Source organism: Sinohyriopsis cumingii, chromosome 2 (assembly GCF_028554795.1).
Source record: "Sinohyriopsis cumingii isolate HCF-2022 chromosome 2, ASM2855479v2, whole genome shotgun sequence".
Classification (NCBI taxonomy): Eukaryota; Metazoa; Mollusca; class Bivalvia; order Unionida; family Unionidae; genus Sinohyriopsis; species Sinohyriopsis cumingii.
The window spans coordinates 143,567,059-143,588,592 of record NC_142962.1 but is presented as its reverse complement, the minus strand read 5'-3'; the positions used below and the strand labels follow the sequence as shown (position 1 = coordinate 143,588,592).

Here is a 21,534-nt window from a genome sequence, read left to right as displayed (position 1 = left end):
ATGTTTGGTTCAATTTTTTTGCGTTATTTTCAAACCTTCCAATAAAAAAAACAAGAGAATATGGTACATAATGACAAAAGAACATCCCTCAAATGATGCCAAGTATTGGAGATATTGGAGATTTACTGTATTTAAGAATAATGTAAGATACAGTAAGCTGAACAAACTTCAAAAACAGTAAAATGTCATAAGATTGGAACTGAGAAATATTAGCGCCACAAAATTTACCCCATGTACAGTTGTTTTTAACAATCTTACATTAATAACAAGATTTGGATTGGCTTTTGATTTATTTCAAGCTCACCCCAAATGAATGTGAATCATAGTGTAAACTGCTCTAGGGTTGGCAAATCATGAAGTATTTCCTTTAGCCAACAGGATTTAAATTTATCAAGTGCTGTATTTACTCACTTATAAGCCAAATCAAACTGTACACAACAAAGATCTGGACCTGCAATAGCATATTGCAACTCCAGATCAGGGTCTATGTTGTTTTGTTCTACTGATTACTCCTAACAAACTGCACAGATCCAGATCTGCCATTACATTATGCAATGGCAGATCTGGGTCTTTGCAGTTTTCAGTCAGACTCATCTTATAAGCAAATATATACAGTAGTAAGGAATCTAGCCTGACATCTTACTTCTCTCTAACTCTGCTACCTGACTCAGATCACATTATTTGACCAACTCATGAAAGGCATTGGATATATGTTAATACTGTATAAACAGTAAATGTCATGGAAAGCTCAAATACAAAAATGTAGAAGAAAAACCAGAGCCCAAGAGGGCATGATATCGCTCACTAGACTTGTGTAGAAATGTAAGAACACAACCTATGAAACTTTTGATAGTGCTGATTTTACCATTTGTAAATATAAATATGCATCTAATGTGCAGTCTCTTGCTTATAATCAAAGTGATGCCAGAATTAGATGATATGATTTACCAAGTTTTATATAAAAACAAAATTAATGAGAAATACAACCTCTAGAGGCAAAAATTTCAACCAATCAGATGCAAGGTTTCTCATTAATACATGCAAATCTGTTATTAAAGAACCTATGGCAATGATAATACAAACTTAAGATGGAGCAAAATCCAATCTGAATTCAGTCTCCAATCTGTCAACTGGCTTTACCTATCATTTCCAATATTACTTCATTGATATGCATAGACCTTACACATAAACAAACTTAGCAACAACTTCATAATGTAAGACTAACAAGTTTCATCATGTCTGAAATACAGTTCCTAGACTGTTGAGAAACTCAGCCAATCACACGCAATGCCATATAATTATTATGCATAAATTTCACTCAAAATCATACTTGACTGCACTCTTAGACCTCCATAATAAGTTTGATCAAAGCCTAAGCAAAAATACATGAGATGTAAAAAATATTGAAGCCGATGTTAAGTACGAGCAGCTCATAAATATGCATAGGTCTTCCTCATAATAACAATCATCCAACAGTTTGATGATATTAACCTATTTAATGTAAATTCATCTAATTTATTTGTACTTTCTAATTTTTCATATACCATCTATCCATACAAATCATAATTACCATATATACTCATTTATACATAGAGTCCACTGCAGCCTGCACAGACCCAGATCTTCCACTGCATTATGTGCCTGCAGATCTGGGTCTGTACAGTTTGTTAGGAGTCATCAGTAGAACAAATAAGACCCCAATCTGCAGGTGCATCATCCTATGGCAGATCAGGGTCTTTACTGTTTGCAGTTTGACTTGACTTATAAATGAGTATCTAAGGTAATACAATTTATCATATTCTTTGTCCAGAGATTTTTGTATATTTCACTGAATCCTCAAAATAGCTATAACAAAAATCTGAACAAGAATATGTGGACTGATGTGAGATACAAGTGATCTGTAAAGGCAAGTACCATAGACCTGAGGCCCCTGATACTGAGGACAACTATATTAATAAAACCTTGGAACTGTCTACTATAAATGTAGCGGTCACTGAGGGAGTGAATTTAATTGTTGGCTAATACCACTGTTAATGATTATATGATGTTTTATGTCTTTAAAGATATATATTTAATTCTGTTTGATTCTTGGATGCAGATGGATTTTAGTTACTGACAGAGAATTTCAGAGAATTTCAAAGAAATCTCTAAATTAATGACATGTTTCAAACTCATGCCAAAATAAGGTACTTTCTTTTGAAAGTAAAATACCATGCTCTGGCTAAAAAAATTAATGTTGTTTGTAATATATCAATGTATACATGTGTATTAATAGTCTTTTTAATGTAAGTATTCCTTGTTAAATGTGTTTTATTTACCATTCATATTTATTAATGCATTTAATTTGCCATTCATATTTATTATGAATGGTAAACTTCATATCTTTCCAAATTCAGTTGTTATTTTTTTAATTTCCCTACTAATAGTCTCACTAATTTAATCTCATCTGTAGGCATCCGACACCCCATTCCAGCCGTGACCTGAATTACCTAAATAGTAAATTGAATTTCAGCAAAATTACAAGACATAATTAATCAGCATGTGGTTTTGAACATATTGTAACAATGGGTCTCATAATTAAAACAGAAATCAACCGTATATTCAGAGGCATTAATTGACAATCAAGTATGACTTGTCAGTGCCCATCACAATCGTGATGTAAATAAATAAGATTACAATCACCATGTAACCTCTCTCTCTCTCTTGCTAAAATAACAAGTAAACAAAAAAATTTACTACTATGAATACACATGATCTTATTCAATGACAACATCTCTTGAACACAGACACACCTACATTTGCTTATAACAATACAAGACTTTTCAGTTCTTTTATTTTAATTGTTAGATTTAGGAAGTTAATTCTGTTATAGGAATTTAAGATCCATGTAACTTGGCCATCTTAGCCATCTACTGTCAAACTGAGAAAGTATCTTGTCTGCAATACACAGGCTTTTTAATTAATGTTACTCATTCATGATTTATTACTCAGTATGTAAAAATGCATGTTATCAAAAGGACTTGCAGCATGTGTGACCAAAATACAACAACAATTGCATCAGATTATCTTTTTTTACGTTAACAGGTTGACACATAGGTTGAAAAATATCATTGGTCATGTATATATTTTTAAATTCTGATTTCTATATTTTTTTATAATTTAAACCCAAAATTATTTATTTTGTTTTACATATAAATTTTTGTACCCTGACAAAAAACTTATTTGTTGGTGTGCCTAAAAAACCAACATGAATTACGGTACCAAATCTGAAGGTCAATAAAACAGTCTCTCAAGTAGTAAGAAACTCAGTCAACCATATGAAAAATCATGTAATAAATATGCACAGATATTGCTCTTAATAAAACATGTATGCATTGATGACAAAAGCCTTTTTATCAAGTTTGGTAAAAAAAAATATGGTCCAGAAGAGAATGAGTTCAGAAAAACTCAGCCAATCAGATACAAAATCAACTCATTAATATGCATATTTCTTACTCATAATTGTACTCATACAAGACCTTAATGATTTAGGCCTGTTTACCAAGTTTGATCGAAACCTAATCAGAAATACAACCTCTAGAGTGGTAGCAAGTTCAGCCAATCAGACAAGACCACATCATTAATAAGCAAGGATCCTACGCATTACTAAATGCATGTGAGATCTTGATTATGTCTATATTTGAGTTTGATCAAAATCAGTTCAAATATATGGTTTCCAGAGGGGAAACAAGGTCAGCCAATTAGACACAAAATAATATACACTGACCTCGCTCATTACTAAAACTGTACACATCAAGATAATGTAAACCAAATTTGATCAAAATCATATCAGAAATAAAATTGCCAGAGTGGTAGCATGCTGATGATGGATATCGTAATGAGATTAAAACACATCCTTCTTAGTGGAAACATGATCAGACAATCACATACAAGGATGCTTCATTAGTCTGTGTAGATCCTGCTCATAATTAAGTTCATTTGAGATCTTGGTGATATTAAGATAAGTTTGATCAAAATCTAATCAAAACTCCAAAACGGTAACAAGGTCAGCTGACTAGACGCAAAATGACCTCATTACTATGCAAAAATCTTCTTCTTAATTGAACATATCCATGATCTAGATGATACAAGCCTGTATTTCAAGTGTGATCAAAACTTAATAGAAATATGGTTTCCAGTTGTAAAAAGTCACCAAAATAGTATTTAAGGATATCACTCATTACCAAACTTGTCTGAGGCCATACTGATCTAAGTATATGTTACAAGTCTAATAAAAAACTGTACAGGAATATGGCTGTTAAGGTGGTAAAAAGGTTAGCCAATCAGAAGCAAGATGACCATGTTAATGTGTGGATCCTGCTCATTGTAAATCTGATCTGAGATCCTGATGATAAAATATGGGATTAAAACTTTGATTAAATTGGACCAGAAATATAGACTAAAGAGCAGCAACAAGCAATTGCTGATTGACAGACAATGCAAAACTGACACATGGCCAGACCATAAGCTTGCTTGGCCTTAAGGCCAGGTGAGTTCAAAACTTGAAATCCTAATGTTTAGCTAATATTATGGATTTACAATTGACTGACCCACAAATGCAATCATGTTTAGTCATGTATCTAACATTGATGCCTTCAGCTTAAACGACTTTCATGTACATCTGCTTACTGTCAGCAGAAAAATCTAAAATTAAAAAAATGTAATTATGTAACAAGCATAAGACAAAGTTTAAAAAAATCACTTTTAAAACAACCAACAGGCATATATTCTGAGATGAAGGTGATGAATTAAATAAGCAGCAAAGTTGTGTGAAGAAATTTATTTAATAACTTTAAACTAGTGACTTTACTTGTCACTGTTTAAGAGGAAAAACTGGATAAAAAGTAAAATGATTTAAAAATATTTATATTGTGAGGAAGAAAAAAATACATATATCATGCTATTTCTAAATAAAGGATTACTTTACCAAAATAGTGGCTAAAAATGGAGCTGTTAATTAAAAGTAAATCTTTAACAGCTGAAACACCATGAAAGAAATCAACAATATGCCTGGCCTCAGCTGCATAGTCCCTAACCCTAGCTACAATATTAGGTCACTGTGATTCACTTCTGAACAGAAAGAATTACCACTAAAATTAATGCATCCATCATTTTTAATAAATGAACATGCATGCACAGTTTCAGAAATATGCAACAACTTAGTTTACGCCAATCCTACCACCACCAGCAACAATAACAAGAATACTGTCAGAAAGGTAATACATGTGTCGATTGTTCATCAATACCTTGCAGGCAAGACAAATTATTACATTGCACAGTGTCTCATACTTTATCTAAAACATCTTGTCTGCACAAGCCACCATGGTGTATCCTTAAAAAAGACACTTTGTTCCCATTTCCTTGACATAATATTGACAAATAAAGTGCTCAAAGCACTGTAACCAAACAACAACAACACTGACAAGATGGTATGACATACATTACAGATGAACAAATGTCATGCACTGTATTTATATGGCAAAATGATTTTATTATTTTTAGTGACTCATGTAATGATACCAAGCCAGAAGGTTGTTGGAGCTGACGTCTGATAAGCTCTCTACGAACCCAGTATCATTCCATACCAAGTTACTAACAAACCATGTGGCAACATTAAGCGATCTGTGATTATCACTTTTCACACATACAATTCAGTTATATTAGCAAGACCAATAAAGCCGGAGTGACTTCATTAAAAGCAAAATCTTTGTGGTATCATGCCACTCTGACCTGTTATAGTCTCATAATGAACACATTTGTAAAAAATGAAAGTAGATTTCGATTTTAGCATGTGACATTACCTTTATATCAGCATCTGGACAGTTAAACTCACATTAGAAGCAGCAATTAAAATAATTATAATATCATATGTACTTGTTTATAAGACTAGTCCAACTGGAAACTGCACAGACCTGGATCTTCCATCTTATAATGCATCAGCAACTATGGGCCCATGAAGTTTATTAGGAGTAATAAGTAGAATAAACAACAAAGACCCTGATCTGGAGGTGCATTATGCCTCAGCAGATCAGGATCTTTGTTGTTTGCAGTTTTACTCAACTTATAAGCAAGTACAGATGGTACTTCTTTCAAGCCATCAAAATTGATATACTGTAAAATCATAATTATTCATGGAGATATAATCTCATGATCTGGGAGTATGATTTTTGGAGTTACACTGTTGTTCAAAATTACTCTTTCATGATGGATTTAATTTCATTGCTATATGTTACCCACCAAGAATAACAAAACGAAATCATCCAACAATATTTTTGATTTTACAGTATACTGGAATAAGTTATGTGGTATTACTTGAAGATAACATCGCATTAAGATTTACCATAAATTTAAGCTAGTGCCAGATTTGTATAACATTGAAAAGGATCCATTCACACAATATGTCTTTAAACTCATCCCTACAGAAGTCCATAGTGTATCCAGTTGTACTGGTGTTAAACAGGGAAATGAAACTTTCATTGAATAATGAAAGGCTGAGTAACATGTAAAGAGGCATGAAAGCATTGCACAGTGAAAGGTGGTTTGAAGTAGCACTGTGCAAGAGATCTAACAGATGTGTTTGCATTGCTGGGAATAAAAGTATGTTAGGTGTTGAATCATAACATTTAAAGAATGGTTTTAAGGTACAGTCATAATAGTTACTTGTTACATATAGTCCCTGCTCTACAGACTCCTAAGAATGCAGAGGAATGTTCCATTCAAACACAGGTACCAAGGGAAAAGGTTTTTAAAATCTATATATACTTGCTTGTAAGTCAACAGTTGTTTTTGTTGGGGTTTTTTAACTGAAAATTCAGTTTATGCAGAATAGGGATCATCAAATAACTGTGATATATGAAATATAGGATAAATCTAGGGGTAATATTGGAAACTTTGCTGTGCAGTAAAAATACTGTAAAAATTTGTCTTTTACACTGTTGTGCCACTATTCCCAAACAAAAATGCATATAGTATGCACTATGTTTATCTATTTGATTACAGTATTTCTTGTACAATTCTTATATCTAGATTTATTTGGATTTCATTTACTCATTGCAAAGTGAAGCTTGGGTGTTTATTAGCAAGTATACTGTTTCCATTTTAATGCAAGTCAGAACAACCCATATTTGTATTATATTTTGTATTTAGCTATATAAACACAGTTTTTGATACAGTTTTCTTTTATAAGTCAGATCTAATTCCCAAGTAATATTTCTTTAGTTTTCTGCCTGTGCAAAGCCCTTAGCCCTTAGCTTGCAAAGGCTGTACTTGCTTTGCTTTCCCAGTCAATAACTCTTTTATTGCCACAAATATGATAACTGTTCAGTGCCAAGTACTGTATATTCTGTTAACAGAGCTTATTTGAACTCCCCGTGATCATGCTGCACATTTCACATCTGCTGTATATTCTTTAATAAATTTAACAGAATGTATGCACAAAAAGTCATACCTAGAGCCCAACCTCAAGTCTCTATATAAGTACCCACAGATGACAGGATAGAAATCAGAACTGGAATATGTTTATGACAACAGGATCAATTCTTAGGCTTTGTACCAAATAACATTAAACTGTGACATTTACAGGATACTGTGAATCACAAAAGTGTGGACTCGACATTCATTATTTATTTGTAAGACAAATGGAAGTAAAATATTAATGGATACCATGTTTTGGATCATTCTTGACTATGTTTATACTAGTGTGTGACCTATAATATATTTCATGGATTTATCATATAAATGAATTTCAAAATGTCAAGCATTATAGATTTATTATGGAAAAATGGTCAAAATGTAAGTTGTCAATTAATCTTTGATTCCACTCAGTAACTGATATAATTTTTACACTGGTTTTGCCTTTATTTTCCTCTTTATAAATTCAGTTTTGTCATGTTAATTTTTCCAAAAGTGCCATTACGATTCACTGACAAGTCAACTTCTACACATTGACTTGTAGGATGCTCAAAGTTAGTTTTCTGCAAGCCTTAACAAAATTGGGGAGGGGCTTTCACTTACAACTGAGTCAATTTATAACTGAATAGATATGGTATACTGTGTTCATCTGAAAATCATTAAAAAAAATTGTCAAAACTGTATCTGTGTGACCCTAATCACATTTAAAAGAACCTTCCTAAGTCCCATACATGTGATTCACAGGAACAGACCTGACCATGTACAGCAGAGAACACAATTAAATTTGCAACAAGTAAGCTGATAAAATATTTTACAATCAGTTATGGTCACACTTCTTTGAATATGAGGTATCAGAAAAGATAATATGTAAAGTACATATTTTCACAAACATTTTCATTTGGCCATAACTGTTATAAACATCCCAATGATCTTCATTTTACAGCTGAATGAATAATGTTAACTCTTTATAGTTCCTAAAAAAAATATATGCTGGAGTCCCTGACCAAAAATTGTGTACATCATGTCAGCATTAAAATTAATTTATGGTCCTAGCACTGAATTGTCCAAAAATGATGAAAATAATATTTACAATTCAAATAGAAGAAAATAAGATTTTGAGTGATAAATGTAACAACTCATAACTTGATGCATTTTGCATTTCTGTAAACAAGAATTGCTTCTACAAACAAATACAAATAAAACTTTGTAATTCATAAACTAAGCAAGAAATCATTTCTCACTGACAATAATCTGAATGATTTTATTATGGGGCAAGAAAGGAAGATGCAAGTCAAAGCTGTTTATAAGGCAGTTAAACCTGGATGGCAAATAGTTTACCATGGTTCCCAAATGGTTGGCATCTGATGAAAAGTTGGCCCACCAGTGGCCATTCCGAAACCTGCACCACTCTCATCTGCAACAATTACATTAAAACAGGTTTGTATCAGTTGCTGAAAACTAAAACAACTTGACTGGTATTTGGTACAAGGTTCAGAACATATTCACTTCAAGTTATTTAAACTTGAAATAAAATCTAAGCATGATGGCCACCAAAACAGCAAAGAAAAATCTTTTTGTTTTGTGTATTTTGTTGTAAGTTTCTACAACTAGTATCTGACTAATCGATGGTTTGCATCTTTGCATCCCTCTGTTGTTTGAATCAGATGTTTTATCTTCTATAATAATTCAGATTTGCTTACAAATTTCAATGGAACTGTCTTGACCTTGTACTAAATCTCCAGTAAGCTGATAACTGAAGTAGTGTCTGAGAATGAAATGAGAGAAGCAGGTCCCATAGATGTGATTCAACACCATCTTGAGGTAAAGATAAACAAGAGGCATGCCTCAATGCATTCTAAATTTCTTTTGGGAATTCTGTCAGAAAGTGAACTACACAAGGAGATGCATTAATTGCCATACCAGGCTGCTGTGGATTTCTCGGATTCTTAATACAAATTCATCAAGTTTTACCTCCAAACCCTGAGTGTGAACTTGCTGAACTTCCACGTCCGTGCTTGCCACCCTCAGAACCACTACTATGGCGACTGTGACCACCTACAAGGGGGAAAGAGATCCAGGCTTGACATGCAATATAGAGTAGCATACATACAAAAGGTTAGAATTGGGTCTCAGCAAAGGACAATTATATGGCTTGAATGAAACAGCTGAACATTATCAACTTTGATCAAACATAAGAAAGACATCAATACTGATAAAAAGAACTTATCAATACTGATTATACAGTATGTCTGTATTGAATTTAAAGGCACATCTACATTGAGCTCGCTATATAGTGACTGCTGAAAATTTAGTGCTAAGAATATAAAGTGAAATATTTTTTTAAAAACTGTATGGAGATACATGATCACAATATATTATGAGAATATCCCTTGCCTTGCAACTCCAGCCCTCACAGTTAAAAAAAAAATGCCAACCCAATTTTGGCAGTGCTTAAACATTATCTGCTTAACAAGATAGGAGTCAAAAGTGTTCTACCCGAGAAGAAAACTTGGGGCAATTACCATTATTCTTCACTTACTAATGTCATGGAAATGCATGCTCTTTCTGGAACGTAACTGTGGTGATAATAATAATAATGCTTTATTTATAGTGGGTGACTAATTACCCAAGGACTATAATCCCTTGAGACCCTCTTAAGGAGAGTATAACAACACATTATATGAAGATAGCAATAATTACTGTTTATTTCAACACATTTAGTATTAAAATACTAAATTCCATTATCTATTAGAAACACATACATGCTCCTCATATCTCTTCTTAAATACTCTAATATTTTCAGCAGATATTACATGTAGTGGAAGCTTGTTCCACAGAACTGTACCAGAGTACTGGAACCTCTTTTTAAATTGTTCTGTTCTTGGTTTTGGTGCTAGGTTTCCATGTGATATTGATCTCAACTGGTATTGTGGTTAAAAAGTCCTGAATAAGTCCTGAAGATACTCTAGTGCAGTTCCATGTAGATATTTATATAAAAGAAATGCCTTGTGAAAATCTGTCCTGTCACATATTGTGAACCATCTGAGTTCTGCAAACAATGCTTTTGAGGGATGATCAACAGATGAATCTAAAATAATGTGTGCTACTCATTCTGAAGTTTATAAATCCTGTCAAGCTCAGATTTTAGCAGTTTTCACATACGTTTGAACAATAATCCATTGCTGGAAGAATACATGATTTCTTGATTCTGCTGAGTAGGGAAATTTTGGCTGACAGTGTTTTACAAAGCTTATCAATATGGTCATCCATTAATAAATTATTATCTATGGACACACCTACAAGCTTTTCATGTTTTACATTTTCTACTGTATGCTTGTTTATTGCAAAGACAATTCTGGGTTCCCTGACTTGTATAGCTTTTGTGATGTCCCCAAAATCATACATTTTTGTTTTACCTTCATTAGTTGCCATCCCATTTTTGTTGGGCCCAGTTTTGGACTCTAATAAGGTCTGAGTTTAATCTCATTTGGATAACTTCAGTATCAGAACTAGATGTATACAAGGTTACATCATCTGCAAACAAATCTGTATTGTGGATTCATTATTTAATGGTAGATTATTGATATAGATAAGGAAGAGAAGAGGGCCTAAAACTGAGCCATAAGGGACCCCTGAATGAATAGTGCGAGTTTGAGAGCTAATATTGCCAATGCTTACTTGTTGAGACCTTTGATTTATGTATGATCTAAACCAGTTTAAAGAAGGATTGTTGAACCTGTAACAGTTCAACTTTTGCAGCAGAATTTCAAGATCAACAAGATCAAAGGCTTTCTTGAAGTCAAGGAAAACAATCCCAGTCATATGTCCATTATCCATTTCCTTCAGCCAAAGATCAATTAATTTGGTAAGTTCTGTTTGGCATGAGTGGTACTTTCTAAATCCTGATTGCACTTTATGAAATAGAGAGTATGTTTCAAAAAATGTATAGACCTGAATGGCTACATGCTTTTCAAATAATTTTGACAATAGAGGTAGAATTGATATTGGTCTGTAATTCCCTGGGTCCTCCTTTTCTCCTTTCTTAAAGATAGGTATAACCTTTGCATATTTCAATGTTTCTGGAAAATTACCACTCATTATAATTAAGTTTATGATATATATTAATGACTTTGTTATTACTGGTGCAGCAATTTTAAGAATTCTTGGACCAATACCATCCAGTTGAGAGGATTTATTAATATTCACCTTAATTAGCATATCAAAAACATCAACTTCACTAACATTAGATATTGAAAAATAATTATCATTAGGAATTTTAGCTCTTATAAATAATAGATCATAAAGTTCAATTGGTATGTTAGTCTGGTTCTGAATACTGTTAATGGAGATGCCTATGAAGAAACTGTTGAACATTTCCACAATGTCTTGTACAGATGTTGCTATATCATCATTCTGCAGAAGTCTAGGGGAAGACAACTGTTCCTGGGTGGGTTCAGCTCTTTTAGATGGCTTCCACAATGTTTTGGTACTCTTACTTTCATCAACAGCCTGTTTATAGTAGTTCTCTTTTGCCTTATCTATCAGGTGCTTTATTCCTCCACTTTCTATACCTTTCATGTCTATTTTCTTGTGGAAATTATCTCTTAGGTGCCTAGCCTCATTGATCTCAGAGGTAATCCACTTGGGTGTAATTTGGTGTTTAACCCTTTTGTATTAATTTGGGCCATGCTTATCTAAGGTACCATTTGTCTAAGGCAGTGATGACATCAGCTATATTGCAGACTGATTGGAAGGGTTTGCAATCATTTAAGAACATTTCCTCATCAAACTGTTTAAAGTCCCTGAATTGTATTTCAATGTGTTGACCATTTTTAGATGATTTTGGAACATCCAGTTATACAGACTGGGTAGTGGTCACTTGGTGCATACACTGGCACATTAATTTCACTTATGTTTTCAGGTTTGTTAGTATAGAAATAATCAATGATAGTAGCACTTTTATCTGTTACTCTAGTTGGGGTGTTAATTGAGTACAGTTGTAAGTTTCAAAGTTACTTATCCATGTTAATGGTGGAGTATTTCATTAAGTCAATGTTAAAATCACCTAATATGATAGTTTCTAAATCTTTCTTTAGTAATGCTTTTTGAATTTGCACCTCAAATCTATCAATCCAATCAGCTGTGGAACTAGGTGGCCTGTACACTGAATGTAAGAGTATTGGCTTAGATTGGGCAAGGGTTACTTCCATCCAGCTACTCTCTACCCCAATAGTCCCTAGATCAACATGTCTGTTATAACTAATGGAACTGTCTACATAGAGAAGAATATCACCACCGCCCATGAATTCCTTATCTTTTCTTTCAAAGTTGAACCCTTGTATTTGTTATGGCTCAGGGCTTATTGTGAGAGGCCACTGTACCACTTTAATGCCTCAACAGGGTTCTGAATAGGCTTCGTAGGTGAAGGGCCAAAAGAATAGAAAGGTTTGAACATGAAAGGCAGATTTTCCATGAGCTAGAGCTTCTTCTGAGCAATGAATGCAGAATCCATCATGAGAAAAACTTAATCATGATGGATATAGTTAGGGTCAACCAATAAATCAGGTATTACATGAATGAGTCAGCTAGGTTTGATATGTAGGTTCAAAGGGCAACTTGTTCAACCACATCACACACACACCCCATTTCAGACAAACTTGTCTAGATGGCCAAAGAGGTCTTTGTTCTAGCCTATGTCCTCCATTCCATGATGGCAAAATGTGTTGGAAGTTGTGGAAGCAACTGACTGATCAGGCTTACTTTTTCTCCTTACCATGATGGACGTTAGGTAGCTACTTATGGTTCTGATGCTTTTAAAGGAGAGGTTTCTCTGCTTGCACCAATGGAGGAAGGCTCTCCATTTTCCATCACTGGCTTTGTAAATGGTGGATCTTCTCTAAGCAATTCTGTCCACCTCTCATTTGAAGAAAAAAGAATTTTGTTGAGTTCGTTTAATGTGAGCCTGGCATGCCAGTTCAGCATTTCTGGTTTTGGAATAGAAAACCTGCATGTACAACATTCATTCATGATTTCTTCCACTTGACAGAAGCAATCTGAATGATATTTATAATAAGACTGCAGCAGATTTGACTAAAGACCAGGGGATGAATGGATCATTCTGATTGAATTATCTAATTATGCACAGTAAGTACCCTAGGACAATGAGCCTGTCTATGACGTGAATGACTTGAAATTGTCAATGATATCACCTGGAAAAATTCCAACCAAGAAAGCCGAGATATTCCAACTTTTCCCCCCTTACCTTTTTATTGTAACTGATGCTGCCATGAATGAAAGGCAGACACAATGGCTTTCATCTTTAGAAGGTTCATATGCATGGACTGCTTTGGAAGGATCTAATCCTGTATAACAGGAAAGAGGGCAGAAAATTGGCACCCCAGCCAGCTGAGTGGTGTCTACGAAAACTGAGTTTCCAGAGGCTAATGCTGAAGCTAAATGAACGCTGTTATGAGAAATCTCCTGATTTGCCAAGATGAAGCCTCATGTATGTCTGCGTGTGATTTGGATTTTTAATGTAGCTTTTTAAAAAAAAAATCAGTCATATCGCTAGGACGTCTGCAGTGTGGCAGTTTATAGTGATGTTTAGCACTGGGGCATCATGCCAAAGACATGTGGCACAATGTCCCACCCAGTCACATTATCCTGACACCAAGCCAACCAGTCCTAACACTAACCTCTTAATGCTGAGCACCAAGCAAGGCAGCTGTTAGTACCATTTTTGTAAGTCTTCGATATGACTCGGCTGGGGATCAAACTCACGACCTCTCGCATCCGAGGCAGACGCTCTAACCATTGGGCCACCGGAGCAGTGAAGAAGCCTCATCTAATCCAATACTTTGATCATTTGATCTAGTTAGCAGAGGATTATCAGCTTTGGTCACAGAAGCAAGTGGCACAAGGAAGGAAGATTCAGTATGAAGCCACACTGAGAAGACCCAAGGGGTGAAACTATTCATTAGCTGATATGCAACTCTCAAAAAAGACAGAAGACATCACAAGGGTAGTCAGCAAGAAACGATTCCAAGGAAGATGAGCTTGATTAAGAAAGCTTATGAACTGCATGACAAGGTGAGCGAAAAGCTAGGATGAAATAAAACTTGACTTGTCCCTGATGAAAAACAAAACAATGAGATAAAATAATAAAACCTGATTTCTCCCTGATGAACAGCAAAACAATGAGATAAAATAATGAAACTTGACTTGTCCCTGATGAAAAGCAAACCAATGAGATAAAATAATAAAACTTGACTTGTCCCTGATGAAAAGCAAAACAATGAGATGAAATAATAAAACTTGATTTGTCCCTGATGAACAGCAAAACAAGAAGGTAAATTTGTTAGTATATGATGCTTCTCAAAGAATGCTTCCCCAATGTTAGAAATTAAACTCTGATACCTCTCAATTTTTGGAATCCTGGAAAGACAAACATTTTGTCTTTCTTGTCTACATAAGACATAGACAATGGAAAGAAACTGTGATGATTACCTCCCCACAGCTGGGTGGCTACCTATTCCTACAATGTAAGAAACTGACCCTATATTTATGTTTTGGGTGGAGGTCTTACTGCCTATATAGCGTGTTTTGATGTCAATAAACATAATAACAAATAGTCAAATTTTCAGGAGTATTTGGCAGTCCATATCAATGCTTTTCTACAAATTAAAGTCATAATGTTTTAGTCAGACTTTATACTTACTCATGTCTTTTATCTAATAAATTCACACTATGATGGTGGTCAACATCGAAACACACTACACAGCACAATTATTTCAGCAGTAAAACCTCAACCGCAAAATATAAATATCAGGGTCAAGACCTTACACTGCAGGACTAGGTGGCTATCCATCCACTGGATATTTACCAATTTAAGCTGAGAGATACATAAAAAAAGATGCAAATATTTATGCAGACGAATGGGAGGGTTTATTACTAATATTAGTAATGGTGGTGCTGACAGCTGCTATCGGGGTATCTATCCAATGCTTGGGCAATATTGCAAACTAGTTGTTGCATATTTTGGAGAGGTTTCTGGTTCGTATGTATGGAAGATGGCTTTGACATTCCTAGACTTGCAACATCTCATTTGACAGCTGAAACTCCAATGCAGAAAACTAGTTTCAGGATTTGGTAGAAGACCGGCTGTTGTGAGATAGCCTGTTAATTCTGGGGTCTTCAAATGCCTTTCAAAAATCATTTACTTTATCAGACTTTGGTAACAATTTGAAGGTTAGGGTGATCTTACTTGCATGAAATGTCAACAAATTTGGATACTTTACAAGTGGCAGTAGCTAAACGACTTCTTCAAATGATGCGCAAAAGGCTGAGTTTGCCATAGATACTGTCAGATCAAGTAAAGAAGGGGCTTGCATCTTCAATGTCACAACTGTGGAGCAATGAAGCTTTGTGTGATGGAAGTAATGGCTGGACAGGGAAATCAGCTAGTTGGGGATGATAAACAAGGCTGAGAGTCTGTCCATGGTGACAAAAAAAAAGGAATTTTTAAGTGTTGATTTTGAGTTTCACTGAAAGTCTGAGATGTATCCGAGAAATCACCTTAACCTGTACTATGATGTGAGATACTGGGGCCATTGACAAAACAGCCTTGTACTGGTCCATATGGCTTTCACAAGAATGGTACTGGATATTGTGAAATGAGGACTAAACAAAATTCAGTAAGAAAATATAAATATACTTCCCTTTTGATTAGAAAACTTGGAAAGATGACTGAAACTTTGGGGAAATCAAAAAAGTAAGGTAAAGTCTCTGGAGACAAAATGATGACTAACATGAGCAGAATTTGAACTGAAGAATGATGAGATTGTTACCAATTCCACTTTACAAGAGGAAACAACTCTCATGTGACTTCTGGCTCCGAAGGTATATTATATTTTAGCACTAGAATTACCGAAAACAAGCCAAAAAAACCCACATAATGGCTCTTTTCATTTAGAAGACCTGGATTTGTGAGTTAATAAATGTTCTCACATATTATGACCAGATAATGCATCTAAGAAAAAGCTCAAGTACATGCCAACTTATCCCCAAAAACAATAGCTGCTGAATGAATTTATCCAATCCTTGTTATGTGTAGCTGCTCTTGAAATTTACAATTTGGATGTGCATGTTTTGAAGAATGACAATTTCTTTCCTGCATGGATGCATCATCTGCTGTCAGGTAAACACATTGTACTTCCATAAACCAATGTTAGGATTGTGCATTTATGTATACTATATGTAAACCGCAATATCTGCCACTCAAAACACATTGTGTTACCCATATGACTAAGGCTTTGAAATATTAGACAAATTAGAGTAAAGTCACCTAAACTTTAAATTTTTGTGCATTTAAATCCATATATTGATAAAAAGTAAATTTCTTCTTTGCTTTGATCCACTGAAAGTCTCAGATTAAATGTTTTTAAAGATTAAAGTACTTCCTAAATATCCACTGAGGTAAACACTAAATTGTGAAATAATTTGCCATAAAATGATAGAAATTCATACTCTGATGTTGTCTAGTGTAGCCTTAGCTCCAAATGCATCAAAAGGAGTATTCTCCATTGAAACCTTTGTGTTAAGAAGTAATTTCTGTAAACTACTGGGATCTCTATTAATAGATTTAAAATTTAAACTAATATGAAGGAATGAACATGCAAGGTCTTTTAAATATTCAAGTCATTACATTTAGAACCACCAATTTTTAAAATTTCTTTTTTAAATTTAGTATTTAATCATCATGTGTTTCACTTTCTACTTAATTTTCTGGGGCCCCGAGTGGCCGAGTGGTCTAAAGCGCTCTTCGTTACGGATCACTGCCATCTCACCTCTGTCTGCGGCAGTTCGAGTCTAAGATTCAGCCAATGTGGGTATGTGAGAAAGCTTGCCAGTAGCTTCTCGAGGGTCGGTGGTTCTTTCCGGGGTTTTCCCGGGTTCTTCCTCCACCATTAATACTGGCCGCCATGTATAGCCTATCTTGTGCTGAAAAATGGCGTTAAACCCCACAACAACAACAATAATTTTCTGGATATTTCCACCACTGTTACAAACTTGGCATGAAAAATATTAGGTTCATAAAGTTTCATGTTCATAGTAGTGAAGACTATCAAGTAGAAAATCAGGAATCAGGTCAAGCCTGACATTAAAAGTATTTGTGTCAATGGCTTCATACCTGAATGTGTCATTACCTTGAGGACAACAATCTGCATTTATATAATCACTGTATTCTATTCAAACATGAAAAGAGTCAATTGACCACTGTATCCATACGCATAAGCACTGCTATGAGAACCTAATTAAGTGCCAGCTGTGTAATGGTCTATAATCTCAAATGAAGAAAATGGCAAACATACTACTGATATTGATAAGGACTGTGATGACCTTGGCATTTCTAATGCCCATACAAGTTAAACAAAATTATTATCAAGAGAGATGTTTGTTGAATCAGGAGGCAGCATGCAATAAAATTATCCCTACCCACTTTGAGAGCTACTCACCCATGAGGGATATGCAGAACAGCAAGTTTACAATTGTGTTAGCTGGTCTCTGTTACCAAATGATGCCAATAAGTGTATGAAATGTTGCAAATGTTGTGTTCTAATTAAATCTTTTGTTCTAAATTTTTGTCATAATTTTTAAAAACGTGTTTTCTAAAGTGACCCATTAACGTCATGTTTTCTAAAGTTACAAAGGAGAGAGGTTTTGACATTGTTTTTTTAAATAATGTTTATCTGTTTGAAAAAAACAGACAAAATTTAATTTTAGATGAACAATAATACTAGAATGTATTTAATTCAATGCAAAAAGCAATGACATAATACACAATGTGTACATATGGTACACATGTAGAAGTACAGAAACCTGGTATAACATTATTAATAATCCTAAAATTAAAAGTAATTAATAAAGAAAATTAACTCCATTATAAAAATAGGTATTTATTCACAACTTTATTCGACATGATTATAAAACCAGAGATGTGCACCCATCTGCCCGCTTTTGCCTCTCACTCTTAATATCTTTCTTAGTTTATCAAAGTTCCCTCTCTAACTAGTGCCATCATTTATATTGTAGTCTAAGCTTTTGGCCTCCACTGTGCAAGTTAACAAGGAAGAGGTTTATGTAATTCTAATGGTGCAGAGGTAGAAGGAAACATTATCTACTAACACTGCATGCAAAAGAAGTCAAATTATACTGGACAGCAGACATGCTGAGTGTCTGCATGCAGAATTTTGTTTTTACTGGATTAATCACCATATTGAAAAGACACATTTCTCATGAATAAGACAACTGTTAACAATGAAGACCCAGATTTGCCACTGAATCAAGTACGCAGATCAGGGGCAAGGCTGCTCCATTAAAATGACAAACAGAACAAACTTCAAAAAATCTTAACTCTCTTAAGTTTGAGCTCAAGATTTTCTTTCATCCAATCATAAATAATAGTTATCTCTGGTTGGATGTTAGCAGACTCTTAATCTCAAACTCAAGCACCGAGTTTTATGATCATCATAAAATATCTCAATGATGAGAACAAATTCTGCACAAAATTTTAATACTGACATTATTCATGAACTAAAAGATAATTGTTTTACATAAGAGAGAGTACAAACTACCATATATACTTGCTTATAAGACAACTTTTTTAATGAAAATTCAATTCATGAATTGTAGGGGTCATCTTGTAAGTGTGACATACAAGAAAACATTATAAATCTTGGGGTAATATTGGAACACTAGAAGTTTGCCATATACAAAAATACTGTCAATTCAAAAATATTTTTATGCTTTCATGCCACTATTCCCATTCAGAAATGTATATATGGTATGCACTGTATTTATCATATAAATGGATTTCTAATGTAAAACATTATGCATTTCAATTCGTCATATTTTAATTGTATTATTTGTTGATATTAGTTACTGACCATTTTAGCATCAGATTTTAAATTACACCAACATTGTTTTCATGTGCATCTACCATTGCATCTTGAAACATTTCTGGGGAAAACCAATTTGACAAAATCGATTTAGCATTTTTGTTTTCAAAACATCAATTTAATGAAGCCTATTTCGATTGTCCATTAATAATATGTAAATTATTACTATACCCAAAGAGTACTGTTTGTCTATAACAACTAAGTGAAATTAAGAAAATTCCTGTCATGCTTTGCATTATTTTTTTAGATCAAATTATAATGAAAATAATGATCATGTGAAGATACTGCAGAAGCTAAGTCTGAGGAACTGCCATTTAGAAAATTTATGTTTCATGAAATCTGCTTCCAATTCATTTTTCTGCTATGCATTCCAACACCCAAAACAACCTCTACTTGTAGCCACATTTTGATGGCACTGCTGTTTATTTTACATTATCTCCAATATCTCTGTGCTTCTGTCTTAATTACCAAATTCTGAATACATATCTAAGCCTATTTCTTTTCCACAAGTTTAACCACCATGCTCAGTGTTTATTATTGTAACCATGTGCAAGTATGGCATTTCCCATACAATTAGTCATGTACATCAATGTGCATTCTTTACCAAATGCTACTGAACAAATCAAATTTGTAGGAATATAACTACCAAATGGTTCCAAATAGAGCAGAACTGAAAAATCTTGTTCATAATGATCCCTTCACTTTCTTCCGTTAGGCTGCTCACAATGCACTAATGTTTGGAGAACTTGGCTATATCCTTTGAGCACCACTACCAACAATACTACTATAAAACATGAATTAGAAACTGGATTTTGTGTGGAATATTACTGAACTTACTGAAACTATCATAAATTTTGTTCCACAATCCTCACATTGTTTTAACCAATGGATAAATTTTGGATTTTCAAAAGAGAATTGCTGACAATTCAATAGTTTTTTGGTGATAAGAGTGTACATTCAAATGGCATTCATGTGTAAATATGAAAACATGATAGTTTGCTGCTGGGGGATTTGACATTCTAGTGGCTTTCTTATTAACTGAAAGTGCTGTGATAGGCACTGAAATAAACCATAATTGCTCAGTCAAAGAAAAGATAAACACTGCCAAAATAAAGGCATTACAGCCAAGTGGTTCAGGTGTAGCAAGGATCTTAAAGTTTAACAATATCATGGCTTTGAAGATCAAAGTGTAACACAACCATCATGCACTATTGGATAGGAGAGAAGTTTGAGAATTTCTTTTTAGCAAGTGCATACTCTAGATAAGAAGTTTTATGAAAGCCAAACCAACTCTGAACTGCTATATGTCTTAAATGGCAAATCTGGGTCTAGTCTATTCATTGTTGAATGCATTTTTTTAATGAATATAGGACCATATATACTCCCTTATAAGTCAGGTCAAACTGCAAATAACAAAGATCCTGATCTGCCAAGGCATAATGCACCTGCAGATCAGGGTCTATGTTGTTTATTCTGATTACTCCCTACAAACTGTGCAAACAAAGATCTGCTGGTGCATTATGTGACTGTAGATCTGGGTCTGTACAGTCTGCATTTGGAGTTATCATTTATAAGGGACTATATATGGTAATACAAGATGCCAGTGTTGACCAAAATCCTAAAAGAAGGGTAGAGATAAATATACAAGATATTTATACTTTTCAAGATATCAGGCGCTTCAAATAAATCAACAATAATGAAGACTTAAATTCAATTTAAACAACAGAAATCATGGAGCAACTGAACTGAAATAAAGTCCCAAAATGGATTTTATATCTAAACTTCTTAAAAATCTCAATTCGACAGTAAAGTCTTTCTTTTCTATAAATATATATCTTTATAGCAACAAGAATCTATGATTTGCAAAAGTATTTTTATTTGAAACACTGCTGGTAATTAAAATGCATTTATCTCCCACATCCTGCAAAAAGTGGATACACAATTAGAATTCTCAGCAATAAATAATTACAACTTAGCTCTGACATGTAGGTCAATCTGGTTTCCTGATGACCTGTACTACACTGTAAATAATGTAGTGAAAGTCAAGAAACTCTGTCAGAATGAAAGAACAAAAACAATGCCAGTTATTTAGCAGTTATCTGCAATGAATGAATAAAAAGTAAAGTTA

The 21,534-nt window shown here is 34.0% G+C and overlaps 1 protein-coding gene across 1 annotated transcript in view; it reads right to left on the bottom strand.

The window, feature by feature from the left end:
* Window positions 1-21,534, bottom strand: part of LOC149805993 (uncharacterized) — a 120,191-nt gene that overhangs the window by 39,291 nt on the left and 59,366 nt on the right. The window contains exon 16 of the mRNA XM_089950802.1: window positions 9,421-9,504. Within this exon, the coding sequence (XP_089806928.1) occupies window positions 9,421-9,504 (84 nt within the window). The remainder of the gene's footprint in view (window positions 1-9,420; window positions 9,505-21,534) is intronic.